Source organism: Salvelinus alpinus, chromosome 6 (genome assembly GCF_045679555.1).
Source record: "Salvelinus alpinus chromosome 6, SLU_Salpinus.1, whole genome shotgun sequence".
Lineage (NCBI taxonomy): Eukaryota > Metazoa > Chordata > Actinopteri > Salmoniformes > Salmonidae > Salvelinus > Salvelinus alpinus.
In genome coordinates, this window is record NC_092091.1 from 40,614,242 (window position 1) to 40,640,656 (window position 26,415).

General features: G+C 45.0%; 1 protein-coding gene across 3 annotated transcripts in view; it reads right to left on the reverse strand.

The window, feature by feature from the left end:
* The window catches only part of LOC139578687 (zinc finger CCCH domain-containing protein 3-like), a 92,635-nt gene that overhangs the window by 23,401 nt on the left and 42,819 nt on the right, over positions 1-26,415 (reverse strand). For all 3 annotated transcript variants that reach the window (XM_071406620.1, XM_071406622.1, XM_071406619.1), the window contains 2 exons: positions 13,025-13,175; positions 5,596-5,768 (listed from right to left, as the gene is read on the reverse strand). In XM_071406620.1, the coding sequence (XP_071262721.1) occupies positions 5,596-5,768; positions 13,025-13,175 (324 nt within the window). The remainder of the gene's footprint in view (positions 1-5,595; positions 5,769-13,024; positions 13,176-26,415) is intronic.

Sequence of the window (26,415 nt, forward strand, 5' to 3'; positions counted from 1 at the left end):
AATATTTCTATGAACATAAGATTCAACAACTGAGACATAAACTGAACAAGTTCCACAGACATGTGACTAACAGAAATAAAATAATGTGTCCCTGAACAAATGGGGGGGGGTCAAAATCAAAAGTAACAGTCAGAATCTGGTGTGGCCACCAGCTGCATTAAGTAATGCAGTGCATCTCCTCCTCATGCACTGTACCAGATTTGCCAGTTCTTCCTGTGAGATCTTCCACCAAGACACCTGCAAGTTCCCAGACATTTCTGGGGGGTATGGCCCTAGCCCTCACCCTCCGATCCAACAGGTCCCAGACGTGCTCAATGGGATTGAGATCCGGGCTCTTCGCTGGCCATGGCAGAACACTGACATTCCTGTCTTGCAGGAAATCCCACACAGCAGTATGGCTGGTGGCATTGTCATGCTGGAGGGTCATGTCAGGATGAGCCTGCAGGAAGGGTACCACATGAGGGAGGAGGATGTCTTCCCTGTAACGCACAGCGTTGAGATTGCCTGCAATGACAACAAGCTCAGCCCGATGATGCTGTGACACACCACCCCAGACCATGACGGACCCTCCACCTCCAAATCGATCCCGCTCCAGAGTACAGGCCTCGGTGTAATGCTCATTCCTTCGACGATAAACGCACACCCCTGGTGAGACAAACCCGCGACTCGTCAGTGAAGAGCACTTTTTGCCAGTCCTGTTTGGTCCAGCGACGGTGGGTTTGTGCCCATAGGCGACTTTGTTGCCGGTGATGTCTGGTGAGGACCTGCCTTACAACAGGCATACAAGCCCTCAGTCCAGCCTCTCTTAGCCTATTGCGGACAGTCTGAGCACTGATGGAGGGATTGTGCATTCCTGGTGTAACTCGGGCAGTTGTTGTTGCCATCCCGTACCTGTCGCGCAGGTGTGATGATCGGATGTACCGATCCTGTGCAGGTGTTGTTACACGTGGTTTGCCACTGCCAGGACGATCAGCTGTCCGTCCTGTCTCCCTGTAGCGCTGTCTTAGGCATCTCACAGTACGGACATTGCAATTTATTGCCCTGGCCACATCTGCAGTCCTCATGCCTCCTTGCAGCATGCCTAAGGCACGTTCACGCAGATGAGCAGGGACCCTGGGCATCTTTCTTTTGGTGTTTTTCAGAGTCAGTAGAAAGGCCTCTTTAGTGTCCTAAGTTTTCATAACTGTGACCTTAATTGCCTAAGTCTGTAAGCTGTTAGTGTCTTAACGACCGTTCCACAGGTGCATGTTCGTTAATTGTTTATGGTTCATTGAACAAGCATGGGAAACAATGAAGATCTGTGAAGTTATTTGGATTTTTACGAATTATCTTTGAAAGACAGGATCCTGAAAAGGGGACGTTTCTTTTTTTGCTGAGTTTATAAGGGACAAAAAGTGAATTGCTTTGCCACGTTTTGCAGTATTAGTTTAGTGCTTTGTTGCAAACAAGATGCATGTTTTGGAATATTTTTTTATTATGCACAGGCTTCCTTCCTTTCACTGTCAGTTAGGTTCGTATTGTGGAGTTACTACGGTGTTGTTGATCCATCCCCAGTTTTCTCCTATCACATCCATTAAACCAGTGGTGACCAACCGGTCAATCTTCAAGGCATTCCTAGTCGATCACCCAATATTTATGTAGAAAAGCCAATGAACGATAAAGGCTTGCGCTCCTTTTTTTAAATCGTGAGAGGCAGTTGGGAAAAATAGTTCTGAACGGTCATCCAACTCGGAATTCCAAGTCGGAAACTCGGGCATCTTTCTAGAGCTCCAACTTTTCGACCTGAAGATCACCGACGTCATGATTTGACGTCGTTGACCATCAGATGCAGGTACCGTCAGTCGAGTAAAATAAAAAAGCTAATTATTTCAACTCATGCTCCACAGTGCCTCACAAGTGCTAAACCAACTGATCTATTTTGTTATCAAAGTTCTAGTTTTAAAATATAATATGGTCTGATTAACAATATTGGCAGGCCAATCATATAGCCAATATGCTGTGATAATGTATTAGGCCTACTGCCCAAACCTTATTCCTACAAAACTGTTTGTGTGAGGTTCATGTAAAAAAAAATCTGAGCAGTAGATCTTAGCTTGCTTTTTGACTGTGAAAGTGATCTCGACTCAGAAAAGGTTGGTGACTACTGCATTAAACTCTGTAACTGTTTTAAAGTCACCATTGGACTCATGGTGAAATCCTTGCACGGTTTCCTTTCTCTCTGGCAACTGAGTTAGGAAGGACGCCTGTATCTTTGTAGTGACTGGGTGTATTAAGAGACCTACCAAAGTCTAATTAAAAACTTCAACATGCTCAAAGGAATATTCAATGTCTGCTTTTTTGTTTATCCATCTACCATTTGGAGGCATTGGAGAACCTCCCTGGTCTTTGTGGTTAAATCTGTGTTTGAAATTCACTGCTCGACTGTGGGACCTTACAGATAATTGTATATGTGGAGTACAGAGATGAGGTAGTCATTCAAAAATCACGTTAAACAATATTATTGCACACAGAGTCATTGCAACTTATTGTGACTTGTTAAGCAAATGTTTACCCCTGAACTTATTTAGACATGCTATAACAATGGGATGAATACTTATTGACTTAAGACATTTCAGCTTTTCATTTTTCATTAATTTGTAAAAACTTCTCAAAACATAATTCCACTTTGACCTTATGGGGTATGTGTGTGTGTGTAGGCCAGTGACAAACAATCTAAATGTAATCAATTTTCAATTCAGGCTACAACACAACAAAACATGAGAAATACTTTCTGAAGGCACTGTAAGTGCATGTGTTACAAAAGAAACATACAATATTTCATTTGTAGCTAGTCACCATTTCAATGTAATACTCACTTCCCTGCCACCTCCCTGAAAACGTGTTTTTGGAACATTTCACACGTGACATTTAGTTTTTCCGTAAAGGTGAGGACCAATTCAGGATGTTTGTAAGACTTTCTCAATACATTTGTTTTACCAGTCGTCAGGAAGTTACGTGATGGTCCCAGATGGTCTCAAACTATCCCAAATCATTATAAGTAAAGTTATGAAATGGTGGTTTAAAAGTTAGTGGTACACTGCTCAGCTAAAATATGACCCCCCTTGGGATTTGAACTCACAACCTCTGGATTTGAGGTGCACTAATCTGCACCCATACACATTCATTACCTATAATACATCTCTGCACTTAGCAAAAAAAGACTGCCATCTGCATTGCTATTTGAGTTATCAATTAAACTATTCGTTCATCATTGATTTCATTTACTAATTTCAGCAATTTGAGGGTTTTCTATATAGTTGTCTAATGTTGGTGGGGCATATTAACCTGTTTTAATGATACTCCTGAATCACTATGATAAATAAAAGTTTTAAGTATATTTTAACAAATTTGAGATTCACTTTGAAGTCCAAAGTGTAAGAATACAGATTAACTCAGTTCAAATACCAGGTGAGAACACGTTGAAAAATAAATATTGTATAATTAAACATACACAATGCAGTTATGTATGTCAAAGCGTGTAAAAAAAATGTACGTTGAAAACACTATGTTAAAAGCACGACGTTTTCACGTGTTGTGTTCCATAACCACGTTTTTTTTGACATGTTAAAGGTAACGTGAAGTGTTCCAAAAACAAGTTTCCACATGTGAAATCATGTGGTTTTTCTGTAAGGGGAGAGAGAGAGAGAGAGAGAGAGCCAGAGAGCGAGAAAGCGATTGAGCTAGCGAGAGATTGAGAGAGCAGCTCAGGGCTGGGTTTAATCTGCGTCGTCTAGTTCTCCCCACAGCAGCCCCTCCTCCTTTCCCACTGACTGATGACAACTTGATTATTTCAGATGTCTAACACACCTCATACCTCCTATTTCCTCCTCGTCTACCGTAGTGCTACTTCCGTGACTGCACACTATCACACCGCAAGATACACACTCACTCAGTGGTCTATAACAAATGCATAACCTTTGCCTACAATGATTGGCACAGTGTACAGTTGAAGTCAGAAGTTTACATACACCTTAGCCAAATACATTTAAACTCAGTTTTTAGAATTCATGACATTTAATCCAAGTAAGAATTCCCTGTCTTAGGTCAGTTAGGATCACCACTTTATTTTAAGAATGTGAAATGTCAGAATAATAGTTGAGAGAATTATTTATTTAAACTTTTATTTCTTTCATCACATTCCCAGTGGGTCAGAAGTTTACACACTCAATTAGTATTTGGTAGCGTTGCCTTTAAATTGTTTAACTTGGGTCAAACGTTTTGGGTAGCCTTCCACAAGCTTCCCACAATAAGTTGGGTGAATTTTGGCCCATTCCTCCTGACAGAGCTGGCATAACTGAGTCAGGTTTGTAGTCCTCCTTGCTCGCACATGCTTTTTCAGTTCTGCCCACACATTTTCTATGGGATTGAGGTCAGGGCTTTGTGATGGCCAATCCAATACCTTGACTTTGTTGTTCTTAAGCCATAACTTTGGAAGTATGCTTAGGGCCATTGTCCATTTGGAAGACCCATTTGCGACCAAGCTTTAACTTCCTGACTGATGTCATGAGATGTTGTTTAAATGTATCCACATCATTTTCTTGCCTCATGATGCCATCTATTTTGTGAAGTGCACCCCCTCCTGCAGAAAAGCATGCTTCACGGTTGGATTGGTGTCCTTTGACTTGCAAGCCTTTTTCCTCCAAACATAATGATGGTCATTATGGCCATGCAGTTCTATTTTTGTTTCATCAGACCAGAGGACACCAGAGGATTATCTTTGTCCCCATGTGCAGTTGCAAACCATAGTCTGGCTTTTTTATGGCGGTTCTGGAGCAGTGGCTTCTTTCTTGCTGAGCAGCCTTTCAGGTTATGTCGATATAGGACTCGTTTTACTGTGGATACAGATAATTTTGTACCGGTTTCCTCCAGCATCTCCACAAAGTCCTTTGCTGTTGTTCTGGGATTGATTAGCACTTTTTGTACTAAAGTATGTTCATCTCTAGGAGACAGAACGCGTCTCCTTCCTGAGCAGTATGACGGCTGCGTGGTCCCATGGTGTTTATACTTGCGTACTATTGTTTGTACAGATGAATGTGGTACCTTCAGGCATTTGGAAATTGCTCCCAAGGATGAACCAAACTTGTGGAGGTCTACAATTTTTTTCTGAGGTTTTGGCTGATTTATTTAGATTTTCCCATGATGTCAAGCAAAGAGGCACTGAGTTTGAAGGTAGGCCTTGAAATACATCCACAGGTACACCTCCAATTGACTCAAATTATGTCAATTAGCCTATCAGAAGCTTCTAAAGCCATGACATCATTTTCTGGAATTTTTCAAGCTATTTAAAAGCACAGTCAACTTAGTGTATGTAAACTTCTGACCCACTGGAATTGAGATACAGTGAATTATATGTGAAATAATCTGTTTGTAAACAATTGTGGGAAAAATGACTTGTGTCATGCACAAAGTAGATGTCCTAACCGACTTGCCAAAACTATAGTTTGTTAAAAGAAATTTGTGGAGTGGTTGAAAAACGAGTTTTAATGACTCCAACCTAAGTGTATGTAAACTTCCGACTTCAACTGTATTTGTAAGGTGTGTGTGTGTGTGTAGTACCTGTCCTGTTGATTGGCGCACTGGTTGTCACAGTGCGGGACAGCTTATTGGCTGAGACGCTGTAAAGGTTTCCGCCAATCCAGCGCATGCCCAGCCCTCTGCCTCTCCAGTGTTGGGCCGGGGGGTGCCCGGCATTACTACCGGGGGGACGCAGACGACTCTGGAGCACACTCCTGGAGGACAGACAGACACAGAGACAGAGACAGAGACAGAGACAGAGACAGAGAGACAGAGAGACAGAGAGACAGAGAGACAGAGAGAGAGAGAGAGAGAGAGAGAGAGAGAGAGAGAGAGAGAGAGAGAGAGAGAGAGAGAGAGAGAGAGAGAGAGAGAGAGAGAGGAGAAGAAGCAGATTAGAGTGAGGGAGGGAGAAATTGGCAAAGCATTAGGAAAAGCATACATGGATACACAGAACATTTTGATTGAACAGGTTGACAATTCCAGGTTTTGGGATGGTATTTTCTATGGGAGGAAACATCATGGTATGATAACTCCTGGAGAACGCAGTACTTGGGCAAAAAGATCAATTCGGTATAACCACAAAGTAGTAATGAGCTGAATGATACTGCTCTTGTAATTTGCTCACTTCCCCACCACATCTACACCCCTTCTCTTTCTGCCTGTCTTTTGCACTCCTCTTCCACTTTATCTCCCCTTCTCATCTCCCTCTTTACGCTTCCCAGTCCTACCCTCCCTCTTTACGCTTCCCAGTCCTACCCTCCCTCCTCACCTCCCTCTTTACGCTTCCCAGTCCTACCCTCCCTCCTCACCTCCCTCTTTACGCTTCCCAGTCCTACCCTCCCTTTTCATCTCCCTCTTTACGCTTCCCAGTCCTACCCTCCCTCCTCACCTCCCTCTTTAGGCTTCCCAGTCCTACCCTCCCTCCTCACCTCCCTCTTTACGCTTCCCAGTCCTACCCTCCCTCCTCACCTCCCTCTTTCTCTCCCGTGTCACAGCACTCTGTTAAATTGCCGCCCTAATGGAAAGGGCGGCAGTGTGGAAATGGAGAGAATTGAAAAGAGGAGGAAATCAATGAGATAATAGACAGGGCAGGAGGCCAGAGCAGGGAGGGCTGCCCCCGGGTCCTGAAGCAACGCGTGGTGCCGAACAGACACACAGAAACCCAGAATTGCAATCGCAGACACACACACACACACTGTACTCACATATACTGGATAACCACAACCACAAAACTACAGAATACACACAAATAAATATTCACAAAATGACATGCAGAAGCAAAGGAAGTCACCCTCTGTGCTATGTGTGTAACTGTGTGTGTGTGTAACTGTGTGTGTGTGGGGGGGGGGCATGGGGTTATGGCAATAAATTGTACTGGCCTGTCACTTTTATTTGGGTGGGATTGGGGCTGGTGTGCAGTGCGCTGGAGGTAATTTGCTGCTGTAGTTCAGATGGGCTGGCAATGTGTTTGGAGCCAGAGTTCATGCCTCCCATTACAGAGAACAGAGCGGGGACCCCAAACACACACGTACACACTCACACACTACAACTACAGTTACACAATAACAGACACAGAAACACACACAGAGAACCACACACAAGGACACACAGCCAGCGAGATGCACGCACACACACACACACACACACACACACACACACACACACACACACACACACACACACACACACACACACACACACACACACACACACACACACACACACACACACACACACACACAATAATGGACACACACATGAAGTGGAGAGCTTGTGTGTAGCTGAGTGAAGAAAGAAGAACAAGAGAAGGAACATCACATTCACAGATCGCTAGTTAGCTACCTCTCTCCCTCTCCCGCACCAGGCCATAACTCACCAGCAGAGACACTCAGTTTCACAAATATAAGATCAGTGTGTGCCCTACACAGGGCAACTGGAGCCCAGGGAGCCATAATGGAGGCTAATGTAGGAGCAGTGACTGCCTCCCAGGGAGGCTTTAGCAGGGCCCAACAGCCAGAGGAGCCATCATGGAGGTTAATGTGGATATGACATGAACACTTAACATAGACAGCAGTTAACCCTGACACATGGTGCAGGACTTGGGAGGGGAAAAGGAGGAGGAGGACTAGACACCTGGTGAGGGAGTATTGGGGAAAAATGGCAATGTGTGTGGTTGAGTGTGTGTGAGCATACATAGAGTATGAAAGAAAGTGTGTGCCTATATAAGAGTGCATCATGAGTGTCTGTATGTGTGTGTGTGTGCGCGTGTGCATGTGAATGAGGGTAGTAATGTGAGGTAGGCAGCTGTCTGAATGAGTTTTCCCCTCCAGCACAACATCATTACTGACATTATACATATTACTTCCTGTACACAACCACTATTTCCACTACTATCGCCATGTAATCTCCCTATTAATGAGAGAGAGGGGGAGAGAGAGCGAGAGAGGAGGAGGGAGGATGGAAAGAGAGGAAAGGGAGAGAGAGATAATGAGATCGAAAGAGATAATAAAAAAAAGCCCCAAGTGATACAACTGGAGAAGGAGAAGAGAGAGCCGTCTCTCTTCTCTTTCCTTATCCCCTCTTCTCTCTCCTTGACCTATTCCTGTGCCGCCCTTGACCCCCAAGCAAGAGATCTGTTATCAAAGGTACTCCAGGCCTGTCCGCCACACAAATCCTCCCCTGCCGGACAGCACGTTCGTTTCAGGGGGAGCCTTTTCACCGACACGCCAATATACCACTCTGCTCCCCAGCAGCCCTGGGGGACACATCCTGGCTGCACACACATCATCCCAATCACCATGGTTATTCATTAATGGGACAAACTATGGGGGAGAAGAGAGATTTTGAGCTGTGTATGTGTGTGTGTGTGTGTATAGTTGTGAAGGTGAACATTCGCCCCAGTCTGAGATTCTGAGCGTTCTGGAGCAGGTTTTCATCAAGGACCTCAGATCATCTTTCCCTCGATCCTGACTAGTCTCCCAGTCCCTGCCGCTGAAAAACAAACCCACAGCATGATGCTGTCGCCACCATGCTTTAACATAGGGACGGTGCCAGATTTCCTCCAGCCGTGACGCTTGGCATTCAGGCCAAAGAGTTCAATCTTGGTTTCATCAGACCAGAGAATCTTGTTTCTCATGGTCTGAGAGTCCTTTAGGTCCTGGAAGGTTCTCCCATCTACACAGAGGAACTCTGGAGCTCTGTCAGAGTGACCATCGGGTTCTTGGTCACCTCCCCGACAAAGGCCCTTCTTCGGAAGAGTCTTGGTGGTTCAAAACCTCTTCCATTTAAGAATGATGAGGCCACTGCATTCTTGGGGACCTTCAATGCTGCAGACATTTTTTGGTACCCTTCCCCAGATCTGTGCCTCGACACAATCCTGTCTCGGAGCTCTACGGACAATTCCTTCGAACTCATAGCTTGGTTTTTGCTCTGACATACACTGTCAACAGTGGTGTGTAGACAGGTGTGTGCCTTTCCAAATCATGTCCAATCAATTGAATTTACCACAGGTGGACTCCAATCAAGTTGTAGAAACATTTCAAGGATGATCAATGGAAACAGGATGCACCTGATATAAATTTAGAGTCTCAGAGCAAAGGGTCTGAATACTTATGTAAATAAGGTATTTCTGTTTTAATTTTTAATACATTTGCAAAAATGTCTAAAACCCTGTATTCACTTTTTCATTATGGGGTATTGTGAGGAAATTGATGAGGAAAATATTTTATTTAGTCCATTTTAGTAACAAAATGTGGAGAAAGTCAAGGGGTCCGAATGCACCGTATATTTACAGCAGGGGTAAGTTGACCCTATGGACCATGATCCCACAGAGTTGTAGGTGGCGAGTGTAGAGGAGAGGAGAAGAGGTAGAAGAGGTGGAGAAAATAGCAGAGAGGAACTCCCTTGTGAGTATATTCTGAGTGTTTGCATGCCTGTGAAATTGTGCGTGTGTGTGTGTGTGTTTGTGTGTACAGCTCTCACCATGCGCGACACACAGATGAAGGAGAGAGCGATTCAGCACTACTACTGCCGTTGATGAACGATCTGACTTTTGTTTCGGTGACAGGGAAGAATTTGGGGGTCGCGCGAGTGCTCTGAATAATGCTGCTCTGGCCTGTTTGCATGCAGCGAAAGCATTAGTAAGCTCATACTGGGAAAACAGTTACCCTTGGAACAGACTGAGGAGCGCAAACAGTCTAGCTAATCCCTATAGCGAGGAGAGGAGGACCGCGCTCTGCTTACAGCAATGCAGTAACAGTGGTCCTAAAACACACTCATTACGCATTAAGACAATTCAATCTACACTAATCGTATGAGAGTAAGGGACACCTCTGGGGCAAAACAACATCAAATTAACACAAAGCAATCAGAAATCTGTAGATGAGAGTGTACGTGTGTAAGAAAGAGGGGAGACTAGAAAAGCGCAAAAGGGAAGTAAAAACATGAATGTTAGAATAGACCGTAGTAAGTAAGAAGGGATAAGTGAGAAAGCGATAGGAAGATAAATATGATAAGTGACGAGTAGAGGAGTAAAAATGGCCATATGAGCTGGTGTGAAGGAGGGATGAATGGAGGAGTGAATGAGTGTGTAAGTGATGGGAGAGAGGAGAGCGGAGCGGCCTTTAGTGCCGTCTCCCACATCCTGATCAATAGAGGAGCACTAGACGAGATGAGAGACCATGTGTGTGTGTGTGTGTGTGTCTCAACAGTAGCTCAAAAACAAACAATCAAGCACCATTAAATCCAAAAGAGAACTGACAAGAAGAGAGCGCGTGCAAGAGAGTGAAGTAGGTGGAAAAGAGCTGAGAAGCAGAGATAAGGTGATACTGAAAACGCATGAAAAAGAGGCGAGGATGAGAAGAGAAACAATAAGAGATGAACGGGACAGACAATGAAAAGATAAAGACGACCAGCAACACAATGATATGGATAGAGAGAAAAAGAGAAAACATAGAACATGAGGGAGGCAAATAAGCAACAGAGTAGGCGAGAAAAGAAGGGACGGAGAAGATGGGCGGAGAGAGGGACGGCTGGAGCGAGGGAGGGGAGGGACAGTCATTTATCCTGGGGTGCGCTGCATGTTTTACGGCTTTCTTAATTCAACTCCTGCTACTATTAATGGACTTAATGTTGAGATTATATCTCTTTCCTGGTGGCGGTGGCTGGAATACGACCCCCCCCCCCCACACCCAATCCGCCTCCCCCAGCACTCAATCACCCAGAATGCCCATTACTGCTGACACCACACTGAGAACCGCACGGCATGCTGGGTACGGGACAGGTCAGCTCACTTCCCTTGGGTCTGGGTGGGAGACTAACAGAGTAGAGAGAGGGGAGTTAAGGGTGACAGGAGTGCTCAGATAGGTAGAGGTGCTCACTGATCATGTGTGGCTGGTGCTAGACACTCTGTGCCAAGGGCATCAGCCCCACTATGGAAATCAGAATGAACCATATTTATTCCCACAGCGAGGCTACATCTTGGGCCTCTCTAAAGCTTTGGGGACACCCGACTGGGGATGATATGAGAGGGCTGCTGAGGTAGGACAGAACTCGGTGCAGGGGGTAAGAGGAGATGAGACTGCTATAGATGAGTTAGGACTGCTTAGATGGCTTAGGATAGAACTAATAAAAGGTTCAGGGGTGTTAGAGAGAGTCAGACAGATTGAGGTAGTGAGGGGAATAAGTGTGGGGGGGGGGGTCTTAGGAGAACGTCCTCTCTCCCAGGGGACCTGTTCAGCCCCCCCCCAATCTCCAGACTTGGTGATATTTCACAGGATGTCGCGCGGCTCAAATTGAAAATCCCTTGATTAATCAATATTTACTGCAGCGGCTAAATGAATAGTAATAAGTCACCAGAGGCCCTAGCTCCATTCTCAGCCTCATGCAGCCAGTCCCACTGTTTCACCTAGCTCAACCTGAACTACACAAAATGAGACACCACACACAGACCAAACACACAAAAAAAGAAACACTCACATAGAGGCAATTAAGATAACTGTATAACACATGAAGAACACACAAATCCAAACTGGCATACGGTAACAATCTTCCTTACGAGGAGAGAGAGAGAAACTACTGCATCTCTCCAAGCTGAAATGTAACCACGTGTGTCCCCTTGTCATGGGAGCCTGTGTGTCTGTATCTCCTCTGAGTCCGTGGACGTCTCACACGGCCACAGCCACAAAGACAAAAACACACCTGCACAGCACACCGCACTCCGACTGAACCCTTCGCGCTATGAACACAACGGTGTCTGTGTGTGTCCGTGCGTGTGCCCGCGCGATACGCAACAGCTTGTAATCTCCTCCCGCCACAGCCCATTACGAGGCTTAGGAAAACAGAGTATCATTAAGACACTAAGCCATTTCACAGGCCTATCATAACAGTAGAATAATACATTATCCAACTCCATAACCATATTACCCTCTAACTAGCGGCGCAATAAAACCATAAGTCTATGTTAATAACAATCACAATAAAACATTAACTAACTGTCTAACTGTCCGTCCCACGGTGATGAGGTCATGAATAACACATGAACTTATTGCCCGTCGGGCAATAATGAGATCATCAGAAGGATTCATTACCTCTCCCTCCGTCCCCCATGTTATGACCTCATAACCACTTCATTTCATCCACTTCGTACCTCCTCTCCTCGTCTCATTTATATCGTTTACTTTCTAGAACCTCTGTTTTAGCACCGAGCACCTTTCTCACTCCCAGGGAGAAAGGAGGACAGGATGGATAGAATGGATGTGAGGATGAGAGCGGTAAAGACATGAGGGATAAAGAGCTAGGGGTTAAGTTGGAGCCCTGTAAATCACATGTTCATTGAGTGCTTATTAAGTAAATGCATTTAGCTTCATTCCAGTGAATTCCCTCATTCTCAAAATGAAAGGGTGAAAGGAAGAAAAAGAGCAATAAAGACAGAGGAAAAGAGAGACGGGAGGTTGTAATGACATCCGGAGAAGAGCCCCCCCTACCTGCCCACTCCCCTCCCTTCTGATGGGGTCTTCTTTGAGATCCCATTGTAAGAGGTGTAAATTCATGCTCAGAGCGTACAGAGCAGAGGACCGGTGTAAATGTTTTATTCCCTGGGTCATCTACCGTGCAAAAATAAGCTCCATAAATTCCCGGGGTCCCTCTCTGCTCCACGCACAGGCTAACACACAACGGCACACCTGTCTGCTACTTTAAAGACAGGCCCTCCTTCCTGGGTTATGGTGCTGCTGAGTGATATTAAGAAGGGAGACACACTAAACATAAGAACCATAGTGTGTGTGGCGGCCTGTGTGTGTTACGTACCATGTGTTACAGAGTGCAGCCTATGTATAAACTGCGTATTTCAAATAGTGGAACATTGTATGCCGTATTTGTGTGTGTGTGTGTGTGTGTGTGTGTGTGTGTGTGTGTGTGTGTGTGTGTGTGTGTGTGTGTGTGTGTGTGTGTGTGTGTGTGTGTGCATTACCTGGCAGTATGGATCCTCTTGGCTCTCCAGGAGAGGGCGTGGCTATAGTGGGGTGTGTGCGAGGTGGCTCCGCCCAGGCGCGTCACTATCTTATACCGCGTCCTGAAAACCCGCTGAGACAATTGGCTATGCAGGGACAGAGAGGCGGGACCTGGGGAAGACAGAGGAAGTGATTGACATCAGATTGACAGGTCAAGAAACCAATACAGGGCATGGCATTTGTGTATATGCCCATGCTAACTCATAGGTACAAACTACAACGTGCCAATGCACCACTGGGGGATTGGCTGACAAGCCTGGGTTTAGGGTCAAGCCTGGGTTTAGGATCAAGCCTGGAGTCAAGCCTGGGTTTAGGGTCAAGCCTGGGTTTAGGGCCAAGCCTGGGGTCAAGCCTGGGTTTAGGGTCAAGCCTGGAGTCAAGCCTGGGTTTAGGGTCAAGCCAGGCTTTAGGGTCAAGTTAGCAGATAAAACACAAATAAGACACAGACACACATGCGCAGGGCGCACACACGCACCTAGAACTCTGTGGCAGGCAGGTGTGCTCTTTAACAAGATTCACATGTAAAGATGAGTGAATAACAAAGGAGGAATATATATATATATATATGAGCCTAATAATTCCTGTCTCTTTCCCTCCTTCCCGATTTCCCTCTTTAAGTCTCATTCGTTATATCATTTTGCAGATCCAGAAAAGAGGGGAGGAGGAGGAAAAAAAGAATAGGAGTCTTTGTTATTTATTTATTTGGGTGTGTATCCATCATATTGCTTTATGATGGCTGGGATTGGCTGACATGCACGCTGCGCTGGGTAAAGGATGGCATTTGCATCCGCTAGGATCTGAAACCGCTGCTTTACACCAATTTAACAAACTCGAGGATTTATCAAAGCCAGGAGTTATGGTTTAGCTTTCAGGATCAGGCAGTGTACCGTGACGATTCAGGTTGTGTCTGATGACTGTGGAAGAATGAATAAGACTGATGATTCTGAAGATCGGAGAGGACTGGGATGAATACAGTGGGTTCTAATTTAAATAAAACTATGGGTCAATTCTAGAGTTGAAATATACAAGTGAATCTCCAACTGAACCAGAGCTGTGTTGTGGAAGGTCTAAAACAGAAGTCTCCCAGCTCAAATAAATCATCTTCTGTTCATTCAGACAAACGCTGAGACCCAGCAGGAGAAAATGAGAGATGTCGGTGACAAAGAAAATCTCTCTTTTTCTTACTCCCTGCCCCCCCCCCCCTCTCTCTCCTGTACCACCCATCTCTCACGGTGACAACACTTTGTCTTCTTAATGAGTGAGGAGGGAAATTGAGAGAGAGAGAGAGTGCAAAGGCGAGAGAGAGAGAGAGAGAGAGAGAGAGAGAGAGAGAGAGAGAGAGAGAGAGAGAGAGAGAGAGAGAGAGAGAGAGAGAGAGAGAGAGAGACCCGACAATGTGCCCTTTCTACTTAATTTCAATGATTTGTATCTGATATCTTTATGTGCCAATTGCCATGATTGTTGTCATGTTAATTAGCATTTAATAACAAAGCATGACCAGGAAGCAAATAGCAGCTCGGAGCAATGACACAACAAAATTATTTATCTTCCTCCACCCTCTCTCTCTTATCTTACATTCCGGGGACGGGGAGTGTGTTTCACTTGTCAGGCAGCACACACACAGCTCTGGATCAGCTAGATAATTAATTTCAGACCAACATTCACCCATGAATCACCACACATCATAGTGGAACCTACCCCAAGCACACACACGCTCGCACGGGACCTGCCCACCCACACGCCCCTCTGTATGAATGAGGTAAGGCTGCATATGTATAGGCGTGTGTGTGTGTATGTGTGTGAGGCAAGGTTATGATATTTTTGTGATTTTCTATTATTTTTCATTTCTATTAGTCTTTCGATAATTTTTTCACATTCAGTTTAGTTTCATTTCATTTTCAGAATTGATTTACAAGGTTTTTATTTAGTTTAAGTCATATAAAACCATTTTTATTTCATTTTTGTCTTTTTTAGTTTCAGCTTTAACTTTTGTTGCCGCTATGGTTCACACCTATGGTTCACGCTACCACTAGCTAGTGATAGCTTTTACGCTATTTCAAACATTGCCATCAACTCGCAGCATTTACCTGCCAGATTCAGAAGCTTGTAAACACAATTCGGGAAAAAAGCTTGAAAACTCCATTAGAATGGAAAAATACTAAAACTAACACTTATGATGGTTTTTATTTTATTTTATTTCATTTCATTTCGCAGCCAAAGACGGTTTCAGTATAGTTTTTCAAATGTTTTTCTTAATTGTTTTATTTCAGTTTACTAAATTGTTTTTCCAATTTTTGTTTTTGTTTCAGTTTTCATTTACTATAATAACCATGGTGTGAGGTGGGGGGGGCGGCATGGTTGTGCAGGATTAGTTGCCTGGACTGTAGTCCCTTCTCTTCCCAGCAGTCATCTGTATTGCATTCAGAGCTATTCGGGCCTCCTGGCAGATGACAAATAGGGCTTGTCAAAGACCGCTGCCGTGCCCCGCACCCCAAACCTCTTACCGCCTCCCCGTCACACCCTACCCCCCACATCTACCCCTCCTTCAGTCCTATTCCAAACACCCCTAACACAGTCCACCTAGTCCCAACAGCGAAACACAATGATGTTCCGCTTTAGCTGTTGTTTAATGACAGCCCCAGTTTGTAGTGTAGCTACACGCTTGAGAGTCTGTGTGCGTGTATGGTAGAAGGGTAGTACTCTCTCTCGCTCCCCCATCTTGCTGTCAAAGGCCTATTAGAGGAAGATTAAGACCCCTGTTTGTGTGTGTGTGTGTGTTCGCGGTGGTCTAGTAGAAGAAGATTGAGTCCCTATTGCTCCCAGACCCACTCAACCTGCTGGGGTTTACAATCAGAGCACACCCTCCATTCATCCCACGCTGACACACACACACACACGCTGACACACACACACACACACACACACACACACACACACACACACACACACACACACACACACACACACACACACACACACACACACACACACACACACACACACACACACACACACACACACACACACACACACAGATCAAACCCATCCATCCCAAGATGACACACAACTCCATGCTGTGAAACCACAGATGATCTAGTCTATTCACTCTGCACTGCACCTTTCTCAGCAAGCCCACCCCACACCTACTGCTCTGGGCTACTGAACTTACACACGCAACCCTCCACAAACTCTCTAAACACCGAATAACTACAGAGTTCGACATGGATTGGATCTAGATCCCTTTGGCTGCGATTCAGCAGCAGCCACGGATGGACAATTTCCATGCTCTCCTATTATGTAGCAACAGCCCCCCGAAACAGATCAACTGCTGTTTCTTCTCTAACGTAGCTGCTACATCTGATCGACCGGGACTGGGATGTGAAGACTGTGACGTCTTCTATGAGACGGACGGGTAGAGTAGATCTCAGTGTGCCTGCCACTCCGGACCTCCACCTCCTGCTCTCTTCACCCAGTCTTAAGCTCTTGCTCTAGTCTTCTCCCTGACTGCAGAGTGACAGAGCGGCTCACCACAGCACCACTCCACCCCATCCTCTTAGGGACGATCAAATAATGCCATCATAACACCGCACCGCACGGTGTGGCGTCTCTAGAGACAGGCTGCTATCTATCCCTCTCCTCCCCCTACCTGCTCTGTGATCCCCTGCCTGCCTCTATCTAGTCCCTTCCCACAGCCGCTGTGACTCTGGCAAGCGAGACTTCTCCTTACCTGACGGCTAATTCCAGCTAACAGCACCCCCCCACCGCCTAGACCGTTAATCTTGTTATTGACAGTCAGTCTGATACTGGAGCTTCTATACACCCCTTCTGCTGTACAACCCCCCCCCCCCCCCCCCCCGTCTCCATTCAAATCCCCCGGGGCTCATCCTCTGCATCCCAGTGGAAATCTGATAGACATGCCCAACGAGAGGCTAACTTAACATGGCCAATGCTAAGCTAATGCTGCACTTTAATTGACTTTGGGAGGATATCATATTTAAATGCATACCAAATGTCATGCGGTTAACCACCAACTTGGTGCTCAAGTTACTAGCATATAGTTTAACACCCAATGCTAAGTTCAGGCAGGCAGTTTCACTTATAGATACACATGTATAGTAAGATAGAGTGAGAGCAGATTCTGGCACGTACTATCAGTTAGCAATATTAGTACCACTCCACTGCCCCACCCAGCAAAAATATGGCCTGTTCTGTGCAATATCTCACACTGACTGGCATGTCTGTGTGCTCATGGGTGTGTGCACGTGTGTGTAAGAGAGAGCTTAGTGGTGTCGTGTGTGTCTGCGTGTGAGATAGTGTTGGTGTCGTATGATCACAAATACTCTAACGTGTGCGTGTGTGTATGTTTCGGGGAAGTGTGAGTACATACTAGCGTCTCAGATTAAGGGGGGGAAGAGAAAGAGAGAAGGGTGGTGTGAGAGAGGGAGTGAGAGATATCAACATGGAGAATGAGGGGGGGGGAGAGAGGAGAGAGAGAGAGAGAGGAGAGAGAAAGAGAGAGAGAAAGAGAGAGAAAGGAATAAAGAGAGCGCGTGGCGAGATAAGGAGAGAAAGAAAGAAAGATAGAAATAAAGAAAAAGAATAGAGAGGAGAGAAATGACCTCTGCCCTCTGTGTTGACTGACAGGTCCAGTGGACAAATGCTACAGGAAGGAGACCCAGCCTCTGGTCCCAGACCTGCTGTCAGGGGTTAGATGGTGTGTGTGTGACCTTGAGGCGTTCCTTAGGATAAAAACAGAGCTGCCTTGAGAGCCTGTGGGATTCAGAAGTGATGATGGCCAGAGTGTTTCCTACTAAGGGCCTCCTGTCTGGGCATGCTATTACATGTGTTTGCCTTCAGTTCATAAACAAGCACACAATAAAAGTCATGTAAAATGCCAGAAATCTTATGATCTGAATTTGTCCTGTTCTGTTAAGCTAGCTGTGCCATGTTTCATACATGGAAAGTATTGGTGTGGATCACAATAATGGACTTTAAAGATGTTCTACATACGTTTAGAGGGAAAGAAGGTGTTTTTCTCTGTTGTTGAGTTGGAGGGGGGTGAGGGTTAGAATAAGCGGCATAAGAGGGTATATGAGATGGCGGGATGAGAGAGGTGTACTGACAGATTGAAGGAGAGACGGTGCCATGGACACCCTAGGGCCCGATAAGTGATGATGTCACTAAGGCGGAGGGATCATTGTGGTTGTTGGGTAGGAGTAGGGGGTTTGGGGGGGATTCGGGTGTCGCCCGAGGGGCTACGCCTCGTCTGTCATCGCGGTGAAGCCATCATCTGTGCGCGTGTGTGTGTAGCAATCGTCTGTAAACCACACCCCCTGCCCCCACCACCCCCCTCGCTGATTCTTCCACTGCCCTCCAGGAGGGGTAGTGTAACACCCAACCCCCCTCAAGTTAGTTAGAGTAACACCTTACCCCCCTCTGAAGTCTCCTATTTTCCACCACCACTCACGCTATCTGACATACCAGGAAAAGTTAAGTCACAGTACTATTTATTACAAAGTAAATACACTCCCCTCCATATTTGGACAGTGAAGCTAACCTTTAAAATTTGGCTCTAAACTCCAGCATTTTGGATTTGAGATCAAATGTCTCATGAGGCGACAGAACAGAATGTCAGCGTTTATTTGAGGGTATTTTCATACATCTGTTTTACTGTCAAGACATTAAAGCACAGTCAGTTCCTATTGGGCAAAACATAATCCAAAACAACCAAAAGAGTCACAATACTAACCTTTTGACTACTTTAATAAACTATAAGTGGATTTGTCCAAATACTTAGGGGGGGGGACTAAACACAGAAAGTGCTTTCATTTCTAAACAGTAAAACAGATATGTATGAAAAAAGCGGACATTCTGTACTGCCGCCTAATATGAAACATTACCTCTCAAATATGAAATGCTGGAGTATAGCGCCAAAATGTTAGTTTCACTGTCCAAATACATATGGAGAGGAGTGTATATCCATGGGACAGATCAGAGGAAGGATATGTGTTGGGCGGGACGAGAGCGAGACAGACATACACCTCTCGGCCCATCAAGGGGACAGGGATGGATTTGCTTTCAATAAATATCCAGTCCATTCAGACACACGCTTCCATCACTTCAATTCCGTTAAAGGGACTGACACACGGGCACGCACAGACACACATGCGCGTGCACATACCGTACGCGAACGCAAACAACTTCTATACGTTAAAGACTCATTAAAAAAACATCATAGAGATGAGACAAACACACCTCCGGAGACCGTAGACTTGACCCTGACCCCAGTCAGATGATTGGAGGAGACAGGGGCTCGCTTTGTGACGAACCACTAGTGACGCTCGCATGCTTTTTTTGGTTCCAAGGACCGAATCGTCCGACAGCTCGGTTCACTCATGTGTCACTCATGTGACATGTTAACGTGTTGTGGAGTCAAAGGGGAGTGACTGGCTGTCAATCAAATAGACCCTGTCAGGGGGTTAAGAGGGGCCTGAAAGGGAAGAGCCTCAGGCATTGTCCATTTAAGGATCAGCCATTAGAGTGAGTGGGTCTGTGTGTTTTAGAGCTGTCCCCGACTAAAACAAATCTTGGGTCAACCCGAGAGTCGTCCTGTTTTTTTCGACCAATCGATTGTTTAAGCTTATTTTTCCATATATAGACAGACACCATGTGTGTCAACAACAACATATGCACTGAGCTTGTCTAATGCTTTAAGCACAGTGTTTGGTCAAATAATTAAGACACAAATGACTCAAAACCCGACGGTCACACTGTGTTAAAGAATGACAGCGAGTGCCTGTGTGACTGGCGCACGTTGTTGCAGTGAAAAGGCACCACACCACAGCAAGTGTTTATTGTGCTGTCCGTGCTGAAACTGTAACATCATTTCAGCCATTTATACTGAACAAAAATATAAACGCAACATGTAAAGCGTTAGTCCCATGTTTCATGAGCTGAAATAAAAGATCCCAGTAATGTTCATATGCACAAAACGCTTATTTCGCTCAAATGTTGTGCACAAATGTGTTTATATTCCTGTTAGTGAGCATAATCCATCCACCTGACAGGTGTGTCATATCAAGAAGTTGATTAAACAGCATGATCATGACACAGGTGCACCTTGTGCCGGGGACAATAAAAGGACTCTCTAAAATGTGCAGTTTTGTCACACAACACAATGCCACAGATGTCTCAAGTTGAGGGAGTGTGCAATTGGCATGTTGACTGCAGGAATGTCCACCAGAGCTGTTGCCAGAGAATTTTATGTGATTTTCTCTACCATAAGCCGACTCCAAGGTCGTTTTAGAGAATTTGGCAGTACGTCCAACCGGCCTCACAACCGCAGACCATGGATAACCACGCCAGCCCAGGACCTCCACATCCGGCTTCTTCACCTGCGGGATCATCTGATGAAACTGACAAGTATTTCTGTCTGTAATAAAGCCCTTTTGTGGGGAAAATTCATTCTGATTGGCTGGGCCTGGCTTCCCAGTGGGTGGGCCTGGCCCCCAAGTGGGTGGGCCTATGCCCTCCCAGGCCCAACCATGACTGCACCCTTGCCCAGTCATGTGAAATCCATAGATGAGGGCCTAATGAATTGATTTAAATTGATTGATTTCCTTATATGAACTGTAACTCAGTAAAATTGTTGAAATTGTTGAATGTTGCATTTAGATTTTTGTTCAGTAGTTTCTTACATGTTTCCTCATTTGTTTAGGAAAAAAACATTCCCTATTCCCTCAACCCTTGCTCTCTTTACGTGAAACATGTAAGCATCGCATGCAACTGACCAATAGGGGCTGACCTATAGCCTATCATAATCACATCATTGAATAAGGTTTTAAACAAACTCCAAACACAGTACATCAAAACGTGACATCAAAATGGATGAGAAGGACGTGAAAAATAAACTTGAAACGGGCAAATGTTTACTGGTTGCTCAGGAGGGAAAGGGGAAGTCAGATCTGTGGAACATTTGACTTAAAGTAGTTGTGGAAACTACTGGAGATCAAGAAAAAGGAGGGTATAGGAGCAAGCGCTGCATGAGTATTGTGTGCCAAACAGTTGCTGTTAGATTACAATATTATTATTATTCATGGCTATTTTGGGAACAGTGTAAACACTAAATAAATAAGTGTAGCAGAGAGTCTGTTCTAACAACAACAAAAATATATAAAGCCTTTATTACAGCAGACTAGAAACAGTTGCATGCATTCTTGAATTTAAGTGTATTTATTGTTTAGGCTAATTATTCAAAGTTCCCTTTTATTATTTAATTTGAAAACTAAAAGGCTTGATTGCATTTCAAAGCATGAATGTCTCTCGTATGTTGTGTGATGGCATGAACTAATTAATGATTGATTGATACAGTAGCATATATATTATTATAGAAAGATTTTTTATCTTTATTTAACCAGGCAAGTCAGTTAAGAACAAAATCTTATTTACAATGACGGCCTAGGAACAGTGGGTTAACTGCCTTGTTCAGGGGCAGAACGACAGATTTTTACCTTGTCAGCTCGGGGATTCAATCTAGCAAACTTTTGGTTACTGGCCCGACGCTCTAACCACTAGGCTACCTGCCGCCCCAGGTAGAGTAGTGGTTAGAGGAATATAGGCCTAAGTAAGTTACGATATTAAGACTTAACAGGACGCGCTCTTAGGCCTAGAGCTGAATTGTGGTTATACAAGGCTAATATACAAAGCTACTAATGATAACGACGTTACTTATTATTGTAATGATGATGATGATAAAAATAGCAAAAATAACAATAAGAAGATCAAGAAAAAGTACGGTATAGGAGCGAGAGGTGCTTGCATATTATGTGACAAACAGGTGCTGTTAAACTACAATATTTTCCTGCCTGTTTGGAACAGTGTAAACACTAAATAAATGAAACCGAAAAAAATTGCAAAGCCTTTATTACAGCATAGAAAAATAGCCGAATCTGTAAAATTGCTTTATCCGACATTTTGCCGTTGCATGAGGCTTGGTGCTCAGGCTATTAAACAAACACTCAAACAGGCAACTGAAGCAACCTCTATCTTATTTCTGTAGATATATATGGATCATTTATAAAGCCACGCACATTTAAGTTAGGCTATTGATTATCGATCTAATTAAAGTTGGGGTTTCCCCTCTCCTCAATTTTCTTAGACAATTAGGCTAAAGCAAAGGCGGTTTCCTCATCGCTGCTGCTGCCTGCACCGCATTGTTCTCAATCCCAATATGCTGGTTAACTTTGCTATTATGCACATGGCAACATAGTGAAAGGCGCCAATTCTACGCCGCACTGAAGCTTGTTTCAGAACCGCGGACAGCGACCGTATCCAAATGTGGGAGAAAGCACATTTGTTATAAAATTATATTCTATTTATTAGTGTTGCGCCATTATTTTTACATTAAATAACCATTTACAATTTCAGTATCACGTCTTAGAGTGATAGACTGTGCAAGCCCCGTGGCCTCCACAATGGATTAGTCCACTGAGACAGGCGCGAATCAGACACGTGTCTGGTGTACCATGAAACATTTATTTTTATTTTTACTGAAACTGCTCGACTAAAGAAATCTCGGTTGACCACAGCTTATCGACCAAACAATCCACCAGTCGACTAAACGGGGTCAGCCCTAGTGTGTGTGTGTTTGCTTGCGTCAGTCACACACGTCAGTTGTAGTAGTTGATGGGATGTGTGTGTGACCTTCCCCTAAGTAAGAGGGCACACCAAGGTTAGGTATCTCTCTCTCGCTCCAGAGGACAACAACAGAGTCCACATGGGATATGAACCCCTGCCTGACTCTCCTGATACATGTCAAGAGCTCTGAACTACTTACTAAGCAGTCCCAGAGGACATGGCCAAGGAAAGCATGTCTGTGTGTGTGTGTGAGAGTGACAGTGTGTGAGAGAGGGGAGGAGCAGGTGTACATACGTTTTTGTTGAGTGTAACAGACCAGAGAAGAATGAGAGATAGTACACTCGTATGCACAAACCTACACAACCACCCCTACCTCACCCCCACACAAACTCATCTGGGGCTCTCTGGTATGAGTATCTAAACCCAGGGTAAGGTTCTGGTTGCACCACATGCCTGTCTGGCCAACATCCATCATTTGGGCAATGCCGCGGGGCCAGTGAGTGAGTGATGGGGGACGGCTGGTCAGACACTAACCCTGGTGTTAGCTCCTCTTCCTTTCAGACGCTGAGTGAGAGACCACGAGGTGACTTACAGCCCCGAAGAGAGACACGCAGAGAGACTTTCAACCGCCATTCAGTGTCAAAGTGATAACAGAAAGGGGGTTAAGGGGGGAGGGAGGGGTGAAAGAGGGAGGAGAGAGGGTTATAAAGATGGCTGAGGGCAGAGGGGAGAGAGAGAGGGCCAGGGACGAAGAGAGAGGTGGTTTGAGAGGGCAGAGGGAGGTTAGAGAGAGGGTCAAGGGATAAGTAAAGCAAAAGAGGGGGCAGAGGGGAGAGAGAGAGGAGGTTATAGAGAGAGAAGGATGGGGGTTAGAGAGAGAGAAGGGGTTACAGTAGCTAGAGAGGGGGTTAGAAAGACGGCTCGTGTGTAAAAGAGAGAGGGAGAGAACGGGGAACAGAAAATAGTCAGACTGGCGGCTGTTCTTAGGGTGTATTTAGGCCTTCTTTACACCCTCTTTTTAAAAAGGGATCCACCTTTCATGGGGTCTCCATTACACAGTAACACACTGGCAAGGTCGAGACACAACAACACAGCCCATGTGCGTCACACACTGAGCTACCAGGTGTTGAACTTTTAAGTTTGACACCTGGTAGTTGAGGTTTGTGTGTGTGTGTGTGTGTGTTCTCTTATTAGGATAGGTCTATCTATAACAGAGCCTCATGCTGTTACAACAAGGTCAGTATGATGAAATGACTCATTGAGATTCTTTCCCATTAACTTATCAGACAATTGCTTATAAAAGAGTAGGAGATGAGGAAAGAGAGCTATCCAACATGACTGGCTCCTAGGCAGGCAAGGCGGGGAAACACAGAAAACATACCGTAGCCTATAGGCTATGAGTTATTGACAAAACCCTCAGCGCTTCTCACAAACTGCGGTCTTATTTACGTTACTGGAAACCCTTGGCTCTCGGAGAATGATCACCGGCGCTGGCCCTGACCTTTGACCTTATTATTCATATCTAATGCTAAGCTAACGAGCTACTGTCTTCCGCTCACTCCTTTCCAGACCTTTTGAAGTCAAGCAGGTGCTCCGAAGACACAAACCTCCAAATAAACACTCACCCCCCCTTTGCTCTCTCCCTACGCCTCCTTTCCACCTTTCTCATCTCCAGCTTTCAAGTCATCCATCTCTTTCTTCACTCCCTCCATCCAACATAGTCTCTTCATCCGATCATCCCACCCACCTCCTCTATTTCGAACACTCCCTCTCTCTTTTCACTCTGCCCCATACAGATTTGTATCTCTCCTTTCTCCAAGTGAATATCTAACCTATCCCCTGTCGTCTTCTTCTCTCAGTTCTCTCTTCTCCCTTTCTCCCTCTCCTCCCCCTTTCTCTTGCTCTCCTTATTGGTGGCACTACAGCGTGTGTGTGCGCACCAGGGCTTCCGTTAGCTTTTGAACGATAAAAATAAATTAAACCCAATAAATAAAATAGTTGCCAGGCAAATTGACTGGGAGAGAAAAACGATCCAATTGCAAAATAATGATTTTTAAATCATTGATGGAATTACATTTGACCTCCATGCCTATCGGTCTACAGGTTAATTTGCATAATTTAGTGGAATTCAATTGGTGTGTGTGTGTATTTTTGTTAGTCGTGATGTACAGTGGGCAGAACAAGTATTTGATACACTGCCGATTTTGCAGGTTTTCCTACTTACAAAGCATGTAGAGGTCTGTAATTTTTATCATAGGTACACTTCAACTATGAGAGACGGAATCTAAAACAAAAATCCATAAAATCACATTGTATGATTTTTAAGTAATTAATTTGCATTTTATTGCATGACATAAGTATTTGATACATCAGAAAAGCAGAACTTAATATTTGGTACAGAAACCTTTGTTTGCAATTACAGAGATCATACGTTTCCTGTAGTTCTTGACTAGGTTTGCACACACTGCAGCAGGGATTTTGGCCCACTCCTCCCTACAGATCTTCTCCAGATCCTTCAGGTTTCGGGGCTGTCGCTGGGCAATACGGACTTTCAGCTCCCTCCAAAGATTTTCTATTGGGTTCAGGTCTGGAGACTGGCTAGGCCACTCCAGGACCTTGAGATGCTTCTTACGGAGCCACTCCTTAGTTGCCATGGCTGTGTGCTTTGTGTCGTTGTCATGCTGGAAGACCCAGCCACGACCCATCTTCAATGCTCTTACTGAGGGAAGGAGGTTGTTGGCCAAGATCTCGCGATACATGGCCCCATCCATCCTCCCCTCAATACGGTGCAGTCGTCCTGTCCCCTTTGCAGAAAAGCATCCCCAAAGAATGATGTTTCCACCTCCATGCTTCACGGTTGGGATGGTGTTCTTGGGGTTGTACTCATACTTCTTCTTCCTCCAAACACGGCGAGTGGAGTTAGACCAAAAAGCTCTATTTTTGTCTCATCAGACCACATGACCTTCTCCCATTCCTCCTCTGGATCATCCAGATGGTCATTGGCAAACTTCAGACAGGCCTGGACATGCACTGGCTTAAGCAGGGGGACCTTGCGTGCGCTGCAGGATTTTAATCCATGACGGCGTAGTGTGTTACTAATGGTTTTCTTTGAGACTGTGGTCCCAGCTCTCTTCAGGTCATTGACCAGGTCCTGCCGTGTAGTTCTGGGCTGATCCCTCACCTTCCTCATGATCATTGATGCCCCACGAGGTGAAATCTTGCATGGAGCCCCAGACCGAGGGTGATTGACCGTCATCTTGAACTTCTTCCATTTTCTAATAATTGCGCCAACAGTTGTTTCCTTCTCACCAAGCTGCTTGCCTATTGTCCCGTAGCCCATCCCAGCCTTGTGCAGGTCTACAATTTTATCCCTGATGTCCTTATACAGCTCTCTGGTCTTGGCCATTGTGGAGAGGTTGGAATCTGTTTGATTGTGTGTGGACAGGTGTCTTTTATACAGGTAACGAGTTCAAACAGGTGCAGTTAATACAGGTAATGAGTGGAGAACAGGAGGGCTTCTTAAAGAAAAACTAACAGGTCTGTGAGAGCCGGAATTCTTACTGATTGGTAGGTGATCAAATACTTATGTCATGCAATAAAATGCAAATTAATTATTTAAAAATCATACAATGTGATTTTCTGGATTTTTGTTTTAGATTCCGTCTCTCACAGTTGAAGTGTACCTATGATAAAAATTACAGACCTCTACATGCTT